The following is a 24618-nucleotide window of genomic DNA, read 5'->3' on the forward strand; positions in this document are numbered from 1 at the left end:
TATAAGTCATTATAATCCATAATTATGTCCCCACTGGATGCAACAAATGCCTCGTTTGTAATGGGTTTTAATGTTTTTGTCTCGTCGCTCCGGCCGGGACACTGCATCACAGTATGGTAAGGGGTGTAACATTTCCGTCACACGCTTGAGGTATTCGGCCAATCAGAACGCACTGGATAGCTGGCCAATCAGAGCACACCTCGCTTTTCAAACCGATGAGCTTTGTAAAAATTGACGCGTTTCAGAAAGGCGGGGCATAGAGGAGAAACAATAATGTACAGTATGTGGAAAATAATGTGTTTTTTTAACCTTAAACCGCATAAACACATTTCATTACACCAAATACACAAAATAATGTTCTTTTTAGCAACATCATATGACCCCTTTAATTTTTGGTTTTGTTGTTTTGAATATTTCAATTTAGCTTTATTTTTATTTCAGTTTTAGTTTTAGTAATTTTAGTACTTCAGAGATTTAGAGTTTCAATCTAGTTTACGTTTTTAATCTAATATTTATATTTTATTGTATAGCTTTATTTCATAGAATGAAAACACCTTTTTATAGTTTTAGTTATCAATAACAAATAATTGTAGCACGTGCATTCAATAGTATTTATAATTTATAGTATTTTAACCCTGTTTAACTACTTCGCACTATTTAACTATTTTACTATTTAACTTCATACCTTTTTCACTTATTTCACTGGCTGGGTGTGTATCTAAAAATAAAGTGATTAACAATATGTTAAAGCACAGAACATACATTGTTATCAATGAAACTGAGGAGGTGTAAAGTCCATGTTGTGTGTGGATTGACCTCACCTGTGTGAGTTTCACCAGACTCTCCTTCATTAGTTGTTACATTACCTACAAAAATGAAGAAACACCATCTTAAAGATGTCCCAGAATGTCTTTCCAACTCAAAAACAAATTAAGAAATTATTCTATCATGCCATGGAGCTTGTTTTGTATATTTACCAAACTGGTGTTTTCTAACCTGATGCATTTGTAGCCTCAAGCTGCATCTTGGTCCTGACCTTCTCTAAGCCTGTGAGCGTGGCATCTTTACGCACTTTGTCCAACATGTCTTTTGTGAACGTACCAAGTGTACGCTCCATCAGCGCTTCAACATCTACCACTACAGCCCCATAATACTCAGCTAGCAGTGCACTCATTGTGCTCTTTCCTGAGCATGGCGGGCCGATAACAGACACCTTGCAAGGCAAGTGGGGTATGTGTGGCAGCAGGTAGCGTCGAGGGTTCGCCATGAACTTCTGCAGGGCTTCCTGAGATGACAGGATGTAGAACTTATCTATGAAGCTGGGGGAGAGAAAAGACTGAATTTATAAACAGCCCCTCAGAATAAAAAAGTTTATTTATAATAAATTAGTTTTCACTAACCCAACGGCAAACTCTGGTCTGCCCTTGACGATCCTGCCCTCTTTGAGCGCCACCGGACAGTTGCCGGACCATTGACTCTTTTGCCAATGAAAGCCTGGTGCGACATTTCTACAGGACGACAGAGTCCGAAACAACTCTTCCTAAAAAAACAGACAAGGTGAAGAGGCACATAAAATGAAGTTCAGTTTAGAGAGGTGTGTGTTTACAGTAACTGACCGTGTCCATCTGATCATCAAGCTCTGCTTCCTCTGTCGGCATTAAACGCACAGGTACAGCTGGACATCTCACAGCCATGAACTCCAAACGAGACATTACTGACTGTGGACATGCACAGACAATTGTAAAGTTTAGTGTTTAAATCATTACGTTATATATCATATTATTTGAATGCTTTAGTGATTTCAAGACAGAATTATATTTTAAAGCGATAGTTCAGCCAAAAATGAAAATTGTCCTCATTTACTCACCCCCCAAGTTGTTCCAAGCCTGTATGAATTTCTTTTTGCTTTTGTACACAAAAGAAGATATTTTTAATAATGTGGGTAACCAAACAGTTGCTGGTCACCACCGTCTCCATCAACATTATTATTCAACAGAAGAAAGAAATTCATGCAGGTTTGCAACAAATTTTTTTATTTTATTTTATTGGAATATACAAAATACAATGAAAGAGCAATATTAATAAATCTATACATTCCTTTTTTCTATTAACAACTACTAAGGGTGGACACAAACATAAACAGTCACAACCCTCAGTAAACCCAAACCCCACCCACCCCATAGGAGGAGAATAAAACTTAAGTACATTTTCAATAAAGAAATAAATAAATAAAATTACAAAAAAAAATTACAATTATACAGAATTAAATATAACAGAAAAAATGAACAAGAGACTACACAGAACAATTAAAATTAAATTAACAATTAAACAATTAAAAATACATATTACAAATCAGTAAATATAAGTGGTGTATTTTTGACAAAGTCAAGTAGAGGACCCCAGTTTTTATAAAATTTGTCAGTGGAACCTCTTAAAAGAAACTTATTTTTTTCAATATATAGAAAAGACAACAAATCTTCTAACCATGAAAAAGTGGGAGGTTTGCAACAACTTTTCAGATTTTTCATGCCAACAATATAGTTCCCCTATGCCTTTATCATTATAGTTGTGATATGGACTAAACTATTCTCATGGAATTAGAACAGTTACTGAAATGTTATAGTTTCCATCCTTAGTCATTACAGCTTGACTGAGTTCACCCACCTCAAAGAGATCCTCTGGATCCTTGTTTCCATCCAGCTCAAACAAAAATGGAGGATTGTGGTCTGCCATGTAATCCTACACATCCAACATAAGCGTAATGCTGATTGTTTCTATAATAGTGTATACAGTTTGTAAGTGTGCAATACTATAGATGCCATTACCTCTAGAGGCCTGAGGATGGTGTCCTTATAGCACATGATCCTGCTGTTGGTGTTCTCTGGGTAATTTTCACTCACTCTTACAAGCTGTGTGATCATGTCTTTCTGAAGCTCTAACTCTTCCATCTTAAACAGATTTTCAATTGCATTTAGTCATTTGTGCACAGAACTTCAATATTTGGCAGTTCTGAAATCATTTATGAAACTTAACTTTTGTTGCAAACTTACTGTAAATAGTTTATACAGTGGTTTGGTACAGTGTCTGGCAAATAAATCATTGCAGTAATACATTGGTTCTCATTTAGGGGCCCAGGACACACTTGGGGGCATTCTCAAACTTCAAATGGGACCACATGATAACTTGACATTAGTAAAAAACTAAACAATAAAACTGCAGTGATGATATTTCTTTTATTTTTATATTTAATATTAATGAATTGCAGAGCATGGAATGGAATCACAACATTAACTGTGGTTGGTAAAGTTAATATATCTAACAGTTTTTGTTGTTAAACATTTTGAAAACAAGCAGAATTATCAGAATAATTATTTTCTATGACTTATTTTCTGGTTAAGAAACCTGGAAGCTGGTTGTATTACCTCTTCCTCTAGATCTTCTGTTTCTTCCTCTTCCTCCTCCTCATTCTCTGTGTTGTTGCTTTTCATGAGTGACTCTTTCTTCACATCAGGGTCCCACTTCTCCCTCTGGAACACACGGCCTGTCTCTGGATGTTGACGCTCATCTGATAGCCTGCGGATCAGGTCCCTGTCTGCACACTGCACACATAAACACACTTATTTATTATCCTTACAAAGTGTGAAGTGGATAACACAATGTCAGCATCGTAAAATTCTGTGGAGTATAGGTAGTATTAAGGTTATGAAAAACCTTGATGTTGATGATGAAGTCTGGTGGCATTCTGAGGCTTTTAATCAAGTCTATTTGTTCCTGTATCTTCAGGTATTCCTCTGACATTGATGGCAAACAGGCCAGAACATAACCTGCTCATTCAGACAAGTCATTACAAATATATATATATATATATATATATATATATATATATATCAAGAATGAAAGGTTTACATGTTTGTTTATTTGGTTAACTAGTCATTTTTATTCAGTTATGTTATTTCAGTTGTGTCATACACCTTTACCATAATGCTCTACATCAGGTGACTTGAGCCGGTTAACAATTAACTTGACCATCATCTCTTCTGGAACAGCTTTTCCATCAGCCAGAATCTTAAAGAGCTATAGCAGAATATCTTATATGAAACAGCTAGAATATTTTGCAGGGAATCAGTTATTTCTATTGTGACCATGTAAATAACTAAACATCAGTGATACACACCTGTATACCTTGTTCTGTCTCATCACTGATGTGGCTGTTGAGAAGATCTGTATCTAAATAGGGTGAAAATTAAATATTCAGAAACTCCATATGTAATAATGACAATGTGACATCAAAGGCACTTGATCATTTACCATCAATGAGGATGCAGTTCCAAGTCTTGGCTAATTTTCTGGCAAGAGTAGATTTCCCAACACCCTGAAAAAAAAATCACACAAAACATATAAACAAATTTTTTTTTTAATTTGTTTTGACTGAAGAATATTGAGGTGAATTCAGGTTGATTGGGACACATTTAGCCATTGAAATGCCTGGGTAAAGGTGTCCCAATCAACCTGAATTTAGCCCTACTTTTATGTTTGAGAGAAAAAAAAAAAAGATGTATGTTGACAACTCACTGGTTTTCCAAGGATGATAAAACATGTAGGTTTGGAGAGCAGAATCTCTCTCTCTGCTTCATCCTCGATAAGTTTATCCACTAATGATAAATTAGACGCTTTAGGGACAGTGGATGACATTGTATGATACTGTAAAGCAAAAATACAGAGATGTTAATCTATTTCAATTAATCAAGAAGTCAAAACTTTAAAGTTCAATATCAGATCATCGGTAATTATCAACTGACATTAAAATTTTATAAGAACTAATGTTTTGAGTATCGCGCGCAATATCAAGTGAACTATTTTTTATTTTCCGTTCTTCTGTAATCATATATACTTCGATGCGTCAGTTAAACATAATACTCTCTTAGCTCATTGATTTTACTCACTTTAATAGTGACTGCAGCACCAGACTGTAGCCTCCATCTCTATCCGCTTGTTGAACGGTGTCATGGCAACCCGCCCACAACACAACTGACAGGATAGAGAGAAAGCAAGGTTTGACGAGCTTTTTATTTTGTTGACGTGGGCCAGCATAAGCTGTAAAATGTGTCCCAGAATTATATGATCCCCTATCTTAAAATATTTTTAACAAGACATTGTCCAGAAGCGTTTTCATATCTGCTTAAAAATGAACTAATTCAATAAGTCCACCAGAGGTCAGTGTTAAGCGTTCCCAACTGGCAATTTATTTATTCATTTAAAAACTACACACGCGCTGGATTTTAACTCTACATCACATAGGGCCACAAAGTAAAAGATTTTTTAAATAATTATTATTATCATTATTCATTATTTGAGTTGGATATGTCTCAATATGCCACAAACTATTAACTACCCAAATAAAATACTTGTGCAGATCATTGTAGGAGCAGTAAAAATAATGTAGCTGTTTTTAAGGTCATTTAATGCTGGATTATGGCAGTTCTCTCTAGTTTAGTCCATAGAAATTAATTAAACAAGCTAAACCCTGGGGACACTTTTCTGAGACATAACAAACTGCTTCCTCATTCCTAACATAAAACTGTGCAAGAGGTGGGCGTTGTCTGACGACTATCTACTCAGTCATATTCAGCATATTTAAGTTGCCTGCATGACAAAAAAAGGAATGTTAAATTTCTGTCCCTGAGTGTCTTCAATCTGTGCTGTGTGTTTTCTTTTATCAGTAGCCTATAATCAAAAGATGATAAGAGAGGTCATGTGTCTAGTCTATGATCTTTTGCAGAGTCAGACGGTCTCATAAATTACAACCCGTGTCAGCTGTTTTCCATTGACACAACACTATTTAATGTCTGTGTCCAGTCCTCATAGAGAGCATCAAGTAATACAGAGTAACAAGTTAATGAAATATTAGCCAACACGTCAATGTGGGCCCCACATGGGTTTTGATGTCATACACAAAAATGGACAAAACACTGAAGATTTTAAGAAAAATGTATTAATTTATTGCTGCATATATATGTGTGTGTGTGTGTGTGTGTGTGTGAAAACAAACCTGTGTGTGTGCACTCAAGGTGCAAAGGTGTCATGGGCTGGTACATGACATGCTTTTTTTATATTATATTGTTATATATGCCTCTAAAAACGAAATAGGGCGAATGTTATGTTGCCCCTTAATAGTTAACACAGAGAAAAAAGTTTTTACATCAAAATTATTACAATAGCCTGCTATTAATCTATCAGTCACGGTGCTCACTGCAGAGATGTTTGTCATAATTGTAATCATCAGAACACAGAATTTCAGTGCTGAATTACACCACAGTACATTTACGAAACAAACATTAAAGAAGTCGTCTATAATACGCTTTTTCGTGCCATCATAAATACATGTAATCGTCTAAATATATCTAGTGTAGGCTAGTATATGGGATCGTATTTAGAGAGTGACGTTTGGCTGGTAAAAGCGATGGCTGAGATAAGATCCGAAGAATTCCAGTGGTCGCAGGTCGCAGGGGAGGGACACACTGCAACAAAGAAACACGTCGTTCACATTCACATACATGTACTCATACTCCCCTCTGCTTCATGTACCCAAAAAATAACAGTGAGGAAGAACGACAGTGTGTTTTTCAACATAGATCGTACACGGACGGTTTTCCCCGTAATTTTTGTTGAACCGGAGCGGGAGAGACACTCGGCTTCCTGAACGCGTGGGTCTAACCTTTGATTTTATGCTGCTGGCACAAGCGCGCTGAACGCCGCTGTCATTTACACAGGAGAACAAGACACAAAACTACTGTATTCCGTTCATTTATGCCGTGTATAAAGTCTTTGGCTAAAGAATTAATTCATCCAGAACCGGTGAGCTTCAAGAGGCGTCGCGTTGAGTTACGACAGGTAGTGACAAGTTTGATTCAGTCGTTTGAAGTCTCACAATCGCGGCTCTCAATCTGATGTCTACCGGGACCTTCACAATACCGAGCTGCCGCAATGTCGACCGGAGCAGGAAAGAGAGTAGAAAAGCGGGTGAGAATACTGGAGTCACTCATCAAGGACCAACGATCACTGCTGAATTTGGAGAGTTTGCTGGTAAGGTTATGGGGTAATGGGATGCTATACAAAAGGAAACGTGTTTGTTGTCTTGTAGTAGACCTTCTAACTAAAATACATGTCTGGGAGGTTTTGTTTAGTCAGAAGTTTGGATCATGAACTCAATATTCATTAAAATCTCAAGGAATCTTAGTTTTTTTTTCTTCTAAAATGTAACATTATTAGACACATATTGACCAACATTTGTCTCGTGACTCAGTCCTGACATTTATTTTGTCAAAATGAATGAGTTGATTAAATTACTGTTTAAAAATGACTAAAGTGTACAGTAATAGCAAGAGCTTGCATCTCCAGTAACAATCCAAGGGGAAAAAACATGCATGTTCATTCAAAATATGAATATTACACGTGTACATTAATTTTTTGAAAAGATGTGGAGCATGTAAATGACTTTTTTTTTAGAATAAATACCAGAATATCATGCGTAATAGAAAATTATGTTTATGAAAGGTTGCTTGTATTTTGTGTTTGTTTATGTTGTAATATTAATGTTAATATAATGTATTCTATTATATTAAGACCACCCAGCAAAATAATGAAAATACCGGAAGGCTCTTCCTACGCATATAAGTTGTACAACACAAAACAAAACTGAATTATATGTTGAGGGTGTAAACAAATGAGTGGACGTTTGTCCCAGAGGATTGTGGTATTGTTCCTGTGTCTTATCTCTGATCAGTGTGTTATCAACATGCCCTCCTCCACAGTAATATCACTGTCTTTTGATGGTAATATTTTCCCCAAATGCAGCACTTTGTTATTGTCCAGGCCTAAAGCACCAGGCTTCACTTATTTTACATGAAGCACAGATCATTAAAAGGCAGGAATTATAGCTTTACGAAATGTTAAGATACCATATATGTTTATTCAATGACTGGGTTAAGGTGAAACGTGAGAACTTGTCAAGCAAGCTTTACAGGGTGGGAATGTATAGAATGTGTGCTCCTATTGTCTCTTCCCATCAAAGACCGAAATATCTTACCTTACACAGCATTCTCCTCAGCAGAAAAAAACCCCTCATTCCAGACAAACATGCATGTTCATTCAAAATATGATTATTACACGTGTACATTAATTTTTTGAAAAGATGTGGAGCATGTAAATGACTTTTTTTTTTTAGAATAAATACCAGAATATCATGCGTAATAGAAAATTATGTTTATGAAAGGTTGCTTGTATTTTGTGTTTGTTTATGTTGTAATATTAATGTTAATATAATGTATTCTATTATATTAAGACCACCCAGCAAAATAATGAAAATACCGGAAGGCTCTTCCTACGCATATAAGTTGTACAACACAAAACAAAACTGAATTATATGTTGAGGGTGTAAACAAATGAGTGGACGTTTGTCCCGGAGGATTGTGGTATTGTTCCTGTGTCTTATCTCTGATCAGTGTGTTATCAACATGCCCTCCTCCACAGTAATATCACTGTCTTTTGATGGTAATATTTTCCCCAAATGCAGCACTTTGTTATTGTCCAGGCCTAAAGCACCAGGCTTCACTTATTTTACATGAAGCACAGATCATTAGAAGGCAGGAATTATAGCTTTACGAAATGTTAAGATACCATATATGTTTATTCAATGACTGGGTTAAGGTGAAACGTGAGAACTTGTCAAGCAAGCTTTACAGGGTGGGAATGTATAGAATGTGTGCTCCTATTGTCTCTTCCCATCAAAGACCGAAATATCTTACCTTACACAGCATTCTCCTCAGCAGAAAAAAACCCCTCATTCCAGACAAGAACTGCATTTTTGAGCAAGAAGTTGGCACACCCTACTTTCTCTGGCTGCTTCTTTACTGTTGGTATTATTAGTCATTTCACATATGCTTTTATCTAAAGCATCTTACAGTACACTTACAAGAAAGTTTCTGGACTTAAGTGATTCGCTCAAGGGCACAATGGTGACAGTTCACACAATGACTTGTTCCTTTATATAGTAGCTCTTCCGTGTGCTCAAGATTTGTTCCTCATTAATACAATTGTACACCTAAAGCAACAAATGGTAGTATTTTTCTGTAGATACAAAGATGTGCCTTTTACATAGTCTAAAAAAGCGGTTTTATTTTACATGGAGTAGGTCGCCTCAGGGGGTGGCCATTTTAAGATCACATGACCAGCTGAATACTTCTAATTTTGTCTTAATAAGGCTCCTATTATTGTGCGCTTTATCTCATAAAATAAATTAATCAAGAATACTGACTGCCAGTAGTGCATTTCTGCAATGTCATTGGTACATGGATACATTTTTGGGCAAATACTACACCCACAGTAAAAGTCCAAGACAACTGCGGTATCAGCCAGTTTGAGTGCAGCTTTAATTAAAATTATTAATAAACATATTTTACAATAAATAATTCAGCACAAACATGCAGAAATATTTATAAGGACAAACCCTTTTATAACTCTGTTGGAAAATTAGATAATAGCGTTGCATGCTGAACTGTTCCATTGATGGAAAATGATAGCTATCTATGAACAAACGCTGGAGGTATTGGGTGATGTATTTTTGGTGTGTGTCATGCGCTGGCTATGGGAGGCCCAGGGAAAGACCTAACTAAATCCCTGCTGGTTCATTCCACAGCACGTTTACTTTGAAACATCTGCTCACTACCTCAGCTGCTTAGCCATGCATGCTAAGTCAACTCTCAGTAACAGAGTTGAAAATATACACAGCCTATGTTGAGTTGCATTTCATTCCTCTTTTATCCAGAGGATTAAATCCTGTCTTCATTCCCATGCTCTTCCAAGTCATGCTTGTCAGACAGAGCTCCATTTTAGATCATGATATTGACATCACAACCCCGTTCTGATACTCAAGTCATATTAGGTGTTTATTGTGATATTTTGTGATGTAACTGAACTATGGGCATTTTTTATAATTTTTTATGATTTCTTTTAGTCTCATGACTAATGAGCTTTAATTTATAATATTGGTCGCAGACTCATTGTATCCTGCTGCATTGCTACCAGGGGAAATGTCATACAGGAAGCTGAGGTCACATCCTTCAATCGAGGAGAGAGATAGCTGGCTCCAGCTTCCTTTGAGTGTGTGTTTGCGTTTTTAAAACGCTGTATTGTGGGCAGACTCCTGGTGCAATGAAAACAGGAATCTGTCATTGTTGATTGTTTAATTATGCGTTTTGGCTTGTATGCGAGTGCCTATTTGTGTTAAGGAAACAGAATTCACATAACACACCTTGCAAACTTAAAAGTTTTGAAGGTATATAACATATTTTTTAAAAGTCCGTTCACCAAAGCTGCATTTATTTCATAAAAATTACAGGAAAAAATAGTAATGTTGTGAAATATTATTACAATTTAAAATAACTGTTTTCTATTTAAATATATTTCAAATTGTAATTTATACCTGTGATGGCTGAATTTTCAGCAGCCATTACTCCAGTCTTCAGTGTCACATGATCCTTCAGAAATCATTCTAATGCTGATTTGCTGCTCACGAAACATTTTTATTATTATCAATGTGGAAAACAGTTCTGCAGCCTAATATTTTTTTGGAAACCATGATTTTTTTTCAGGATTCTGTGATAAATAGAAAATTCAAAAGCACAGCATATATTTGAAGTTTGTCACATTAAGTGTCTTTACTGTCAATTTTGATCAATTTAATGTGTCCTAGCTGAATAAAATTTAATTAATTTATTTAAAAATATTACATATATGGCCAGATAAGGGCAAGTGACAGTTTTTATCAACTGGGTTGAAACTCTGTCACGTTACTACTGTGCTCTTCAACTGTCCTGACTGTGGAGCCTTGGTTTAGCTGTTTTTCTTGTTCCAGCTGCAGCAAAACACTGTTATTAACCTTTTATGTTGGGCCAGCTAGTTTATGATGTTGGCTTGGCCAAATGGAAGTGATTGGACTGGGAATGTTGGGGGTGGGGGTAAGTGTGTGTGCTATGTGTGTCTTCTATGTATTTTTAGCTCTGCAGTGTCACTGTGTGTGTTTGGAGGGGTGTGTGAGGTAATTTCCAGGATCATCCAGTGTCATTCATATCATTAATTTCCTAAAGTCATTTATAAAAATACAGTTACTTAATTCTCACTGTAAGGGGACCATGCAGGCCTAATCCCACTCCTAAATCTCTTCTTTCGGTTTATATCCAAAGTTAAATGACACAACAGGACTGTCTGTCAGAGTGGGCTTAGATCTCGGATTAGAGGAAAGTAATGAAGTCTCTCTGAAGTCATTTTTGGCTGTGTGAATACAGAGAAAAGCCAATTGTAGAAATCGCTGTGTATTTGAGATTATAAGAACTATATTTTTAAGTGTTTTTTAAAATTATTTTTGCTCTTGTCTTCTGCAGGATTCAGTAACTGCTCTGGCCCTTGATCTGAATCATCCCGCACTGAGAAAGAACAAAAATATAGATTCCTTCTTAAACAGATGTAAGTCTCTTAGGAAGTGCAAAGATTATTACATTTATTGTATGTGTATGTGTTTTTGCTGAATTAAGCTTTATGAATTAATATTGTCAGTAATTATTGAACTTTATCTCAGTAACTTATTGCTTACATTTTTTTTCTGGAATATAAAATGATAAAAGATCATACTGTACATTGCTATATTGTCATAGCAATATATGGATATATCGATACACATCCAAATCCTACTGTCAGCCTTGTCAACATGTAATAGACACTTTACAGTCCAACATTTAGTTACTTTGAGTAAATATTGTGTAAAATGACTAAATATTGTGCAAAAACAGTAATTCAGCAAGTACACCATTATTTTAGTATATTGGCAATACCTAACACGAGTCACTATATATACATATATATATACAGTATGTACATATACATTTTTTTTTTTTAATAGTTACATAAAAAATGTTAATTAAATAACTGGGGGATTTTTGTGCCCTGATTAATTTTTTAAACCTTGCATAATGTAAATGTGTTTGTTAATTATTAAATGATAAAATGTATTAATGTAATAATATGCATGGTATAATCTCTCTAGATGAAAAGGCCGTGAGTCGCCTCAGGGAACTACAGGTGAAGCTGGATGATTTTGACAGAGTCAAGCTGATTGGTCGTGGAGCGTTTGGCGCAGTGCAGCTGGTGAGTGAGTGTGTGCCAGAGAGTGTGTGAATGTGTGGGTGTGTGTTTATGTGAGAGTTAATGCCAGTGAGGCTTGTACGCACATGTTCTGCCTGCTCCTACTTACCTGCAACAACACAGAGCGTGCATGCTTTTGTCCTTATGATAGGCACATATTGTCTTATTCTTTTAGTTTCACACTTGTCAGTCTTTATAAATAGTTAACTATGGTAGAGCATTATGTGATGCTTATGCATGCAGTGTGAAGATGAATGACTTCGATTATACGTTAAACACTTGTTTGCATAAAGCAACATATTGCAGAATTTGTGTAGTTTCATTAAGGATTTATATGGATGTTTATGATGTTAATGCACATATGTGCATGTAGGTACGACACAAAGCGTCCCAACAAGTGTATGCCATGAAGCAGCTCAGCAAGTTTGAGATGGTCAAGCGCTCTGACTCCGCCTTCTTCTAAAAATATATTTAAGTCAGTCTTTATAAATAATTAACCATGGTAGAGCATTATGTGTTGCTTATACAGTCAGTTATAGGCCCTAGATACATTAAACACTTGTTTGCATTAAATAACATATTGCAGAATGTGTGTAGTTTCATTAAGGGTTTATGTGGATATTTATGATGTTAATGCACATATGTGCATGTAGGTACGACACAAAGCATCCCAACAAGTGTATGCCATGAAGCAGCTCAGCAAGTTTGAGATGGTCAAGCGCTCTGACTCCGCCTTCTTCTGGGAGGAGCGTGACATCATGGCATTCTCCAAGAGTCCTTGGATAGTTCAGGTGGGATTCCCTTTCATATATAGATATGCATTTGTGGTACTTCTAGGGATGTCAAAATTACCAGTACTTCAATACTAAGTTGATAATAAAATGTAAAAAAAATGCAAACCGAGTGCTATCTGTCTGACTGACAGGCGGCTGTGTTTGAATGCTTGCACCTCACAGGATGCGCCTGCACATGTTGTAAAGTCAGTTATGTCCTAATGTAAATAGGCAAAAAAAATCTGCTCATTAGACCTTGAAGCCTAACATAATTGCTGCTGTAATGTTGATTTGTTGATAACAAAATGTGGTCATTATAATGGACAGTTATCTTAAATAATAATTAATAATTACTCTGAAAAACCTGATTAAGAATTAATTGGAAAAATACTTGAAGACTACATGTCCCTTTTGTTTTTTTAATTTTATGTTTAGAATATTTAATTTTATAAGTATAATAATTTAAATGTAATGAATATTATAAAAAATATGGAATATAAGAATAGATTATTACATAATTAAAATGTTATTAAAATAAATAATTATTATTAAATAAAGCACTGTGTTCAATAGCATATTTAATATAGCTGTGGTGAATCAAGTGTTGTGAAATTACACTGTATTGCTATCGACTGCTAAAATGTTGGCATTGTGACACCTGTTCACCTCACTCTCTCTCTCTGTCCACATAGCTGTGCTGTGCGTTCCAAGATGAGAAGTACCTTTATTTGGTGATGGAGTTCATGCCCGGTGGAGACCTGGTGACTCTGACCAGCAACTATGACATCCCAGAAGAGTGGGCTCGATTCTACACGGCAGAAGTGGTGCTGGCACTGGACGCCATCCATTCTCTGGGCTTCATTCACAGAGATATCAAACCAGACAACATGCTGCTCGACTGCAACGGACACCTGAAACTCGCTGACTTTGGAACATGCATGAAGATGGACTCGGTGTGTTTAGGGTTGTGTGATAGGTTCTTTTGATGTGTGTGTGTGTTTGTGTAACTGAGTGTAGAAAGAAAGAAAGAGTCTACGTTTCAAATTGTATGGTATGAAAGACTGCAATTAGTTTGTCACAAATCATAGTGTATTGACAATTTTAAGACAAGAAACCTAGTTGAAACCATAAGTTTTGCATTTAGACTGCAGAAATCCCCCATGCTTTGGTAATAATTATGTCAGTGCTGCCATCTTTTGGTTAGATCATGTAGTGCAGCGTGAATTATGTTAACCTGCCAATTGATTTAAAATGGGGTATTTTTCCCAGCTTAATATGCACAGACAACATAGCAACATTGGTTTAACCAGTGTATATAATAGTTATATTTGTGTATATGCATCTGTATTTGTGTTTAGTCCGGTATGGTCCGCTGTGACACTGCTGTCGGGACTCCTGATTACATTTCCCCAGAGGTTTTGATGTCTCAAGGAGGAACGGGTTACTATGGCCGGGAGTGTGACTGGTGGTCTGTTGGAGTTTTCATTTATGAGCTGCTAGTGGGTGAGTAGCACTTTCATCTGTATCCTTCAATATCCTGATCTCATCTCACTGTTCTTACAATCTTAACTCTTCTGTCGATGTGGACAGGTGATACACCGTTTTATGCAGAGTCCCTGGTGGGCACCTACGGAAAGATCATGGATCATAAAAACAGCTTAACTTTCCCAGATGATATCGAAATGTCAAAGGAGGCCAAAGACCTCATCTGTGCCTTTCTGTCTGACAGGTGAGAGAGAGAAATGCAGAGTTTGGATCGAGTAACCTCTTTTAAACATTAGACTTTTACTGCTCTGAGATGTGACGTCAAAAGCAATAATGATAAATAAAATAAAAATTTTCCATTCAAGTTGAAATGATGCTTAACTTTATTGCAAAATTAACAATAACGACTTAATCATAAGTAGAATAAAAAATAGCTATACTGAAATAGTTATACTTTAATATTATTTTGTTTGTATTGGTTTTGATTATTTTTATTATCATATGAAATATGCACCACTGTTCAAAACTGTAGGGGTCAGCAAGGATACCTTATATTGATCAAAGGTGACAATATTTATAGTGTCGATATTAAGTGACAAAGAAATTTATAATATATAATATATAAATTTAGTTTGCTAAAGAATCCTGAGGGAAAAATGTATCAGTTTCCACAAGAATATTAGGCAGCGCAACCGTTTTCACCATTGATAATAATATGAAATCAGCATATTAGAAATAATTCCTGAAGGCTCATGTGTCAAGACTGGAGTAACAGCTACTGAAATGTCAGCTTTGCCAACGCAGAAATAAAATATATTCAAATAGAAAACAGTTTTGAAAAAAAGAAGTTTTGATCACTATTACTGTATTATTGATACAGTAAATGCAGTCTTAAAGAGCATAAGAGGCTGCTTTAACAAACAATACAAAATCTTATCGACCCCAGGTTTTGAAATGGTAGTGTACATAAAATGAAATCATCTCAAGTCTTGTCTTTTTTAAAATTAATTTAATGCTTTTAATAGCCAAAAATCAGGCACTGGTAAAACTTCAACTTCATGTTCCAATGCTTCTACTGCATTTCTTTTTAATGCCAGGTCACTCTTTCAGCCTTTCAACTTCAATCTGTTTTCCTATAACTCTCTTTTTCCTCTCTTTTTCTCCTCCCTCTCACATGCACACACATATGAGCATTCCTGATCAAATATCCAGAGAGGGGTTTATGTTTTCATGTAAAAGCACAGCACACACACACACCCCTCCCTTTGCATTCTAGCTACAGGAATGTCCCACACGTGGCAGTCCAAACTGCTGCACCCCTCTGATCCAGATACAAGGAATGGGAGGGGAACAACCGTTCCATATTTTTGGATGTTGCTGTGTGTGTCGCTTTCGCTCCTCAACTCATCCATGCTCTGCAGTTTCCCATCAGCCACTCGCTGTTGGAAGTTCCAGGCTCACACACACAAACGTCACTTAACGGATTAGTGAGCGTGGTTGTGCTTCTCTGTTTGGTTTGCTGACCAGTGTTTTGCTATGTTCAGGGAGGTGAGGCTTGGCCGGACTGGAGTGGATGAAATAAAATGTCACCCCTTCTTCAAGAACGATCAGTGGACCTTCGACACCATACGAGACAGTAAGCCTCTGAGTGTGAGTGTGGCTGATCTGTGATCATGACTTGTGAATGTCATGATCATTATAGCCAATTAAGTAATTATCACTATTAAGTCACTATTACTAACTTACTATGACATTATGCATGTGCAGAATGATAACGGTATACAGTAGATGTATATACTGAAGTCTTGCATCGGTTCATGTCTTGAGTCGTTCATATCTGCTCAGATTATGATAATGGGTTTTGGCGTACAGCTTTTAATTTGAATGAAATTGCTGCTAAAATTTTTCTCCAGACAAATGCAAACATTCACTTCACACCCTCATGCTATGCTTCAGAGAAAGCTATTTCAGTCATGCATACAAAGTCTTGAATTCACTTTGTGCTGAAACTTTTTTTTGTGTGGTTTCTACCCACTGACATCTTTATTGATTTATCATTATACAGTAACTAAAACAATTAACTTGTTTAGATGTGTTAGGCTTGTTAACCATAATTTATCTTAGCTTAATTGATGTATATTTCGCCATGAAGCTTAAAGGGATAGTTCACCCAAAAATAAAAATTCTGTCATTAATTACTCCCCCTCATGTCGTTCCAAACCCGTAAGACCTTCGTGCATCTTCAGAACACAAATTAAGATATTTTTGATGAAATTCGAGAGCTTTCTGACCCTCCAAAGACAGCAACACAACTGAAATGTTCAAAGGCCCAGAAACGTTGCAAGGACGTCAGTAAAATAGTCCATGTGACATCAGGGGTTCAACTGTAATTTTATGAAGCTACGAGAATACTTTTTGTGTGCAAAGAAAACAAAAATAATGACTTTATTCAACATTTCTTCTCAATTCTTCAATTCTGATTCTTACGTTATCATGTGCATGCGTTGTTTACATGAAGCGGAAGCAAGTGCATGCGTCTTGATACTCTCCACAATGGTGGTGCGCCATAGTAGACGGGATGATGAGGAGAAGAATTGTTGAATGAAGTCGTTATTTTTGCTTTCTTTGCGCACAAAAAGTATTCTCGTAGCTTCGTAAAATTACGGTTGAACCCCTGATGTCACATGGATTATTTTATCGATCTCCTTGCTTCGTTTCTGGGTCTGGGAACATTTCAGTTGTGTTGCTGTCTTTGAAGGGTCAGAGAGCTCTCGGATGTCATCAAAAATATCTTAATCTGTGTTCCGAAGATGAACAAAGGTCTTACGGGTTTGGAACAACAAGAGGGTGAGTAATTAATGACTGAATTTTCATTTTTGGGTGAACTATCCCTTTAATTATGTGCTGTGATAAAACAGCAAAGAGTGATGTTACACTTTTTGCTGTTTTATGCCATTAATACTTTATTTTTGTTAGTTTTGTTTTGTTCTGTAACATTGCTCTCTGCTGTGTTGTGCTGTGATGTGCTTCTGTCGGGGTTGTGGTGTTCGGGACAGGGTTACGGGGGTATGGGGTTGGTTTCAGTAAGGGTGGAACCCAGCATTTGGCCCGTACACAGTTACTAATGAGAGAAGAGCCTCAAAACCACAGAGTTGGACTCGTTTTCTGTTCCTCTCTCTATCCCTCGCTCCAGTGATGCCCAAATGCACATTCTGTATTTGCTTTCTCTCTGCCTCCACAGTAGTCTGTTATTAGTGGTGCTATCAAGGAGCATTCTGGGAAACAACTGCATCTATATATCTGTATGGTGTGGTGTTGCCATATGGCAAGATATCATTTTCTTTCATTTTCTTGCAATTCAGAATAAAATACAACAGATTTTGTTGTTGGAAAGAAACTAATTAGATTTTCTCTTTAAGACAGTTTTTCTTGCGTCAATGCTGACATACTTTTTTTGGTTAATTTTTGATACGCTTAAAGGGGTCATATGATGCGATTTCAAGTTTTCCTTTCTCTGTGTGTGTGTGCGCGCGCGAGCGAGAGAGAGAGAGAGAGAGCGAGAGAGACAGAGAGAGCGAGAGAGAGAGACAGAGAGCGAGAGCGAGAGCGAGAGAGAGACGGGGTCACATCAAAGTGGAGTCAGCTGTCTTAACCGTGGCTTGTGTACTGCAAACACATACCAGCTTCATCACTGTACCCCTTTAATAGATGTTTATTGTCTAAATTGACTTATGTCTGAATTGGTTTTACAGTATTTTGAAAAAAATATGGATGTTTCCATTGTGCAGAGAAAGACAACTCTATACTACAATGAAATTGCAGTAATGCATTTCCTCATTGAGAAATTTATAGATCAGTGCCATCAGTTACATTACTGCAGTTATTTATTTATTTATTTTGAATTACTTGAATTAATAGATTTAGAACTGTTTCTAGAACACTCAAAAATGAAAATTCTGTCATTAATTACTCACCCTCTTGTCGTTCCAAACCTGTAAGATTTCATTGTAGGAACACACATTAAGATATTTTTTATGAAATCCGAGAGCTCCTTCATAGACAGCAGCGCAACTGGGACAGAAAGGTAGTAAGGACATCAGTAGTCCATGTGAGAATACTTTCTGTGCACAAAGAAAACAAAAATAATGACTTTATTCTACAATTTCTCCTCTTCCATGTCAGTCGAACTTCTTGTAGCTTCATACCATTATGGTTGAACCACTGATGTCACATGGACTATTTTAACAATGTCCTTACTACCTTTCTGGGCATTAAACGTGGTAGTTCCGTTGCTGTCTATGCAGGGTCAGAAAGCTCTCGGATTTCATCAAAAATACCTTAATTTGTGTTCTGAAGATGAACGAAGGTTTGGAACAGCATGAGGGTGAGTAATTACTGACAGCATTTTCATTTTTGGGTCAACCATCCCTTTAAAAACAGACAATTGACTCTAACAATGAGGAAAACTAGACATTAAAAATCAAGCTATTAAGATATTAAAGGATAAAATATATTAATTTGCTCAATTTGAGTGTGTAGGTGTGCCAAATGGATAAATATAACAATTCATAAAGGAAAACAAATGAATGCAACCTATATAGCAACCTAAACATTTTATCCAAATTTGTTTTTCAAAATCTCTTTTTATGTTTGTCTCTGGAATTAATCAAATTAATTAATGATTTTTTTCTAGTATATATTAAATCCTCATCTAATTCAAAGGCTGAACTTAAAGCACAAAGATCCAACATCTCTGTCTGTTTTCGTTTGGCTGTGGAGAGTTTGAATGCAGCCCATCTCCATTAGATGTTTGACACATGTTCTCCCAGCGTGCTCAGCACGTACGCTCCAGAGGCAGGGAGTGTTTTGGATGTGTAAGTGAGCGTGAGTGTGTGTGAGCACAGTAGGTAGTAAGTAAGCACCGGCCAGCTTGGCAAGTCATACATGCCACTCCTCCCTTCAGTACAGTGTCTGCTTTGTGTGCTACACACACTGAGCCTTTCACTGTGAGCCTCTCTCTCACACACACAAGCACTCAAACAGGACACACTATTTTTGCTTAAATCTTTTACAATATTCTCTCAACCCCCTCCTCTCTCGCTCTCTCTCTCTCTGCCTCTCTCTGTCTCTCAGCCATGGCTCCAGTGGTGCCGGAGCTGAGAAGCGATATTGACACCAGTAACTTTGATGATGATATAAAGGATGATCCGTTAGGAACCGAGACCTTTGCCCCTCCCCGTGCCTTCACAGGAAATCAGCTACCATTTGTGGGCTTCACGTATTTCAGGGAGGACCAGTAAGTTTGAAAATGTGTGTTTTGTGTGTGTTTGTGACAAGATGGATTCTGACAATGGAAGAGTGGCTAGTGAAATATTGTATTATAATGTAAAGTATTGTTATATTTTATTACAAATATTTTTAATTTCATCTTACATAATTGGTTTGTTGCATAATATGGCAATGTAATATAATTGACGTGTGTGGAAAAAGGATTCAAAGAGTCCCAACAGGGTTCCCACATTTTGGCCAATGAATTTCCATGACTTTTACAGGCGTGTAACTCAAATCACTCAAAGCAATTTCTAGCATATGAAATATTTTTGAGCTGAGCATTACTAGAAAATAATATATTCACTTGATTTACATGAGTTTTTTGTTGTTGTTTATGCCAGTCTGGATATTTTTATTTTTTTATTTGTATTGTTTCTATGACTGTAAAAAGATGTTTTCCATTTTCAATCTACAGTGAAAAGAGATAAATAATGAAAATGGTGAAATCTTAGACAGTAAGAGTTAAAAGTCCATATTTCAGACACTGTAGCGCTGTTTGACTTTTACACAGGTATCTTGTTCTCTTCCACGCACGCTGACTCACAGATGAACACTACAGAGCTGTAAAACGACAGCAAGCTTCTGTTATGGATTAATAGAGACAGGATGTACAGTATTTTTGCATGATTTTGGTAACCATGAATGAGTGCTGTATTTGTTCCATCACAATTCCCTCCTTTTTCCCTTATCCTTTCACTGTATCCTCCCTCGCTTTCTCAGTTTCTCCAGTGTGGCTGAGTGAAGCCACATGGGCCGCTGGCTGAGATTGGCTGGAGATTGAATAGTTGCTTTGATATTTTCTTTCTTTCATTTCCTCTCTCCTCCTTGTTCCCTCTCTCTTTCTAACTTATTCTCCAAACTGTCTTTTTCATCTTGAATTGATTTATGAAAGCTCAAAGTGTGTTGCTGCAGAGTAAACAAGGACAAAGCTTGCTGAGAAGAGTGGAACTTTTTCCATAATGCTCTTTCTATCTCTCTTTCAGACTGTTAAACCAAAAGAATAAGTGTTCAGAAGAGGACTCTAATGCTGATAGTGTCAATGAGGATCATATTTTAAACCAGGCAGAGGTGCATATATTTTTATAAATATTATTACTGACTTTTATCATATTAATGATTGTTAAATTATAAAAACTATGAGTTAAAAGGAACATATTTCTGGTTTTATGTTGATAAAGGGGTATTTGAGCCTTACTGATAGAGCTGTGAGCGTACATAAGGCAAAAAGTGTGTGGATTATTGCTCTATAATAGCAGGTTGCACAAAATTAGCACTTAGATTTCTAAAATAGATGCTTATATGACTTGCTCTGCAGCAGAATTGGAGTGTTTCTCCACATTCTTTAGATAATTGCTGCTTTTAATAGAATGGAAAAACAACTGGCATCAGTTTTTTTGTTGACTTTTCACATGTGTTTTGTGCATGTTCCCAGTCCAATGACCTGCAAAAGAGGCTGACAAAGTTGGAAGAAAAAGTCAAACATGAGATGCTAGCAAAGGAGGAACTGGAAAATAAATGCAGGTACAAATACTCATAAACATACAGTGGGATCCAAATGAGAAAATATATATATTTTTTTTTTGTGTGCATTTTTTCTATTTTATTTAATACGACTTTTAAAAAAGGATGTTTCCGACATAATGTAAATGGAAAGTTCAATAGAAAGTCAGAAATATCACTATTTCAATTTCATGGCACAATGTTTCTTCTGTTTATTTTTTCTTTAAATTACATTTTTGTGACCTCAGATTTTGGACCCCACTGTAATTCTGTTAAGTCAAATTCATACATATGGCAAATTCAAAACACTGTATATCTTCACTTACAACAAATTTAATCTGTATTGTGTCTCAACAGAACAGCAAATCAGCGGCTAGAGAAGTTGTCCAAAGAGCTTGAAGAAGAAGTAAGACACCGTTTTAAATTGCACTCACCCAAAAAAAGGCTTTTGATTCAAACCGTTCAGAAACAAAGTGCTGCTTTCTTCAAGCTTCTCTAACTGTTTCTCTCTTTGTTGCAGGTGAATGCGAGACAGGCGGTGGAAGACTCTCTGAGGGAACTGGAGAAAGAGAAAGCTTTACTGAAGCACCAGCGTTCTGCGAGCATACGAAAGGCTGGCCTAGAAACAGACAGAAAGCGTCTGCTTGAGAATGAGGGTGAGAATATTACAAACACACTTGATAGACCCTCAACAATGACATTAAATTAAAAACAAATACACTACATTGTATATTTACAAGGAGCGGGGAAAAAAATCTGTTCACTAATACATCCATATTGGATCAATCTACAAAAAAATTACGATCATAATGTGCTTTATACCTGGGGGATTACCTCATCTTAACCTTCAGTATTACTCAACATTCGTCGAATGACGTGAGCTTTTGTTGAAATATATGCTGCTTTAGATGCAGCTTATGTGCAGGTTTTGGTTGTTCAAAATATTCTGAAATTCGTTCCTTTAATACGCAATATTTTGCTGACATTCTTGATTCACCAAAGCACTGGCCCAAAATTTCTCCCTGATTTGCTCAGTACTAGCCTCTGACGTTCTCCCATCTAGAAAGTATTAGTTCTGCTCTGCTGATGTTGTGATGTTAACATATTTTGCATTTCTCTCTCTTGCAGTGAGCAGCCTGAAAGAGCAGCTAGCCGAACTGAAGAAGAAGACCCAGCACTCTCATATCTCCGCAGAAAAGAACATTCACCTGGAAAGACAGGTGGGTCCCTGAGCAAAACTTTATCAAACCATTAACCTCAGAACAAGAACTATATAACAAATAGCCAGATGATAAACTGATAAACATTTTTATCAGATTTTAGGACATTTACAAATTAAAAGCAGCAAAAAATGGCTATAAAAAATGAAACATTAAACTTACTGAGGTTTGTGCTTAATGCTAAAGTAGTTAATTTTCCAATGTTAAAATACTTTCTCCTATCACAGTCAATTTTTTTTTTTAATATTTACAAGTAAAAAAGCCTTTTTAAATAAGTATTAGAATTTTTTTTATAAATATAAAATTATTAAAATATTTGAGGTTTGTTATTAAAATAAGTGAAGAAAACAATGGAACAAAACGCTGTTGAATTCAAGTCTGCTTATATTCAAAAACATTTCTGAAGCCCAAAAATCATTTTAGCTTAAACTACCGATTACAAGTTTGGGGTCAGTCATTTTTTTTTTAAAGGAATCAATAATTTTATTAAATAAAGATTAAATTGACAGTACTGTCAAAAGTGATGGTAAATACATTTATAATAACCCAAATTTCTATTACATTTCTATTAAATTTCAAATAAATGCTGTTCTTTTAAACGTTCTTTTCATCAAAGAATCCTGGAAATAAATGCAGCCTTGAAGAGCATAAGAGACTTCTTTCTAAAACATGACACAAAATCTTCCTGACCCCAAACTTTTGGACAGTTGCGTAAATTTGTTTTGGTTTTAAGGATATAATAAAAGTACAAAAGAGATTCTGCTACTGAATTAATGTGTCTTTAGTTGGAGGAGCTGAATGCTAAGCACCAGGCTGAGGTGGAGGAGTCCGAGCGGCTGAAGAAGGCCCAGGGCGAGGCATTGAGACAGTCCCAGCAGCTGGAAGTCTCTCTCAGGGAGCTTCAGGAGCGTCTGGCCCAGCTGGAGAGCAGCCGGTTGGGTCTGGAACAGGAGAGACTGAGCCTGCAAACCTCACTGGAGGTGGAGAAGCGAGAGAGAAGCCTCGGCTCAGAGACCATCAATGACCTACAAGGTGAGTGCATTGCATGTGTGTCTATGCCTGTTTCTGTTCATCAGACAGATGTAGCTGTGAATTAGCATCTACCAAGCTTCTTAGAAGGAGGCTGTGTTACATTCTAGGGATCACACTTGTGTGCAGGTCTGTGTGAGTGAGTGAAAGCAAATATTTATGTTTGAGTGTGTAGTGGTCAGCTCCTCGCTGAAGGACACACTGGGCTCTTGTCTGCTGGGCAGTGTTGTTGTGTTGGGGTGGAGCTGCCCACAGCGAATGTAAACATGAATAGAGCGTTATTTTAAGGTCAGAGGCAGGTAGCTGACGTTATGTCGCTGGACAGAGAAAAACAGGCAAACAAGAAATATCTCTTCTGTGTCGTATTCTCAGTTTGGTCTATTAAATTTTAAAGGTTTGTTTCTGTGTGTGCTTTTATCTCCTGAGAGATTATTGTTATTATTTCATTTAAATTAACAGATTTTAACTACTTTAAAACTTACTATGCCTTCATTTATTTTTGCTACTTTTCAGATGCCTTTTATGTAAGGATTTTTTTTTATTGATTTGTACCCCAGACCAAGACTTCAATTTTCAAATATGAAAATTCCAAGCTAAACAAATAGTGAAATAAACAAACCATAAACCACTAAATATTTATTTTGTGAAAATAATTTATATCAGTTTTTTTATTATTCTCAATTTTTCTCAAATTACAACTGTCCCTCATTCTTTTCCACCATGACAAATGGTTTTGCCACAAGTTTTATAAAAAAATTATTTCAGGATTGAGATGAAATATGTGGTAGATATGAAGAAAAAAAAGAAAAGTCAAGGTCATTTGTCATGTTATTTTAAAAGTCACATATTAATAATATAGTAAACATATTGTATTAATATTAAATTTGTTTAACAATAACAATAAAATATAATTTCCACCACAAAATAATAACAATAAAAAAAAATTTGAAATAAAAATTATTAGTTTAAAAAATGTTAGGAAGAGACAAAGTAAAAAAATAAAAATAAAAAAAAAAACTAGGAAGAGTTTGAAGTGTTTTATGAGTATTTATATTCTAAAGGTCCACAGGGCCAAATGTGCCTAT

At 36.2% G+C, this 24618-nt stretch overlaps 2 protein-coding genes across 2 annotated transcripts in view; one reads left to right on the forward strand and one right to left on the reverse strand.

Annotated features, from left to right (window-relative positions):
- ak9 (adenylate kinase 9) overlaps positions 1-4692 on the reverse strand; it is a 14168-nt gene extending 9476 nt beyond the window's left edge. The window contains exons 1-11 of the mRNA XM_016499403.1: positions 4573-4692; positions 4309-4372; positions 4175-4227; positions 3978-4074; positions 3712-3824; positions 3423-3599; positions 2826-2948; positions 2665-2739; positions 1617-1718; positions 1401-1540; positions 997-1319 (exon numbers count right to left, since the gene is read on the reverse strand). Coding sequence (XP_016354889.1) covers positions 997-1319; positions 1401-1540; positions 1617-1718; positions 2665-2739; positions 2826-2948; positions 3423-3599; positions 3712-3824; positions 3978-4074; positions 4175-4227; positions 4309-4372; positions 4573-4692 — 1387 coding nt within the window. The remainder of the gene's footprint in view (positions 1-996; positions 1320-1400; positions 1541-1616; positions 1719-2664; positions 2740-2825; positions 2949-3422; positions 3600-3711; positions 3825-3977; positions 4075-4174; positions 4228-4308; positions 4373-4572) is intronic.
- Positions 4693-6505: 1813 nt separating this feature from the next.
- Positions 6506-24618, forward strand: part of LOC107698402 (rho-associated protein kinase 2-like) — a 29406-nt gene continuing 11293 nt past the window's right edge. The window contains exons 1-15 of the mRNA XM_016499410.1: positions 6506-7083; positions 11439-11520; positions 12098-12198; positions 12849-12986; positions 13661-13921; positions 14327-14471; positions 14559-14697; positions 15998-16089; positions 19587-19749; positions 20768-20852; positions 21217-21305; positions 21642-21690; positions 21805-21940; positions 22413-22504; positions 23290-23536. Coding sequence (XP_016354896.1) covers positions 6985-7083; positions 11439-11520; positions 12098-12198; positions 12849-12986; positions 13661-13921; positions 14327-14471; positions 14559-14697; positions 15998-16089; positions 19587-19749; positions 20768-20852; positions 21217-21305; positions 21642-21690; positions 21805-21940; positions 22413-22504; positions 23290-23536 — 1918 coding nt within the window. The 5' untranslated portion in view covers positions 6506-6984. The remainder of the gene's footprint in view (positions 7084-11438; positions 11521-12097; positions 12199-12848; positions 12987-13660; positions 13922-14326; positions 14472-14558; positions 14698-15997; positions 16090-19586; positions 19750-20767; positions 20853-21216; positions 21306-21641; positions 21691-21804; positions 21941-22412; positions 22505-23289; positions 23537-24618) is intronic.

This window comes from Sinocyclocheilus anshuiensis, unplaced genomic scaffold (assembly GCF_001515605.1).
Source record: "Sinocyclocheilus anshuiensis isolate Anshui unplaced genomic scaffold, SAMN03320099.WGS_v1.1 scaffold1746, whole genome shotgun sequence".
NCBI classification, from domain to species: domain Eukaryota; kingdom Metazoa; phylum Chordata; class Actinopteri; order Cypriniformes; family Cyprinidae; genus Sinocyclocheilus; species Sinocyclocheilus anshuiensis.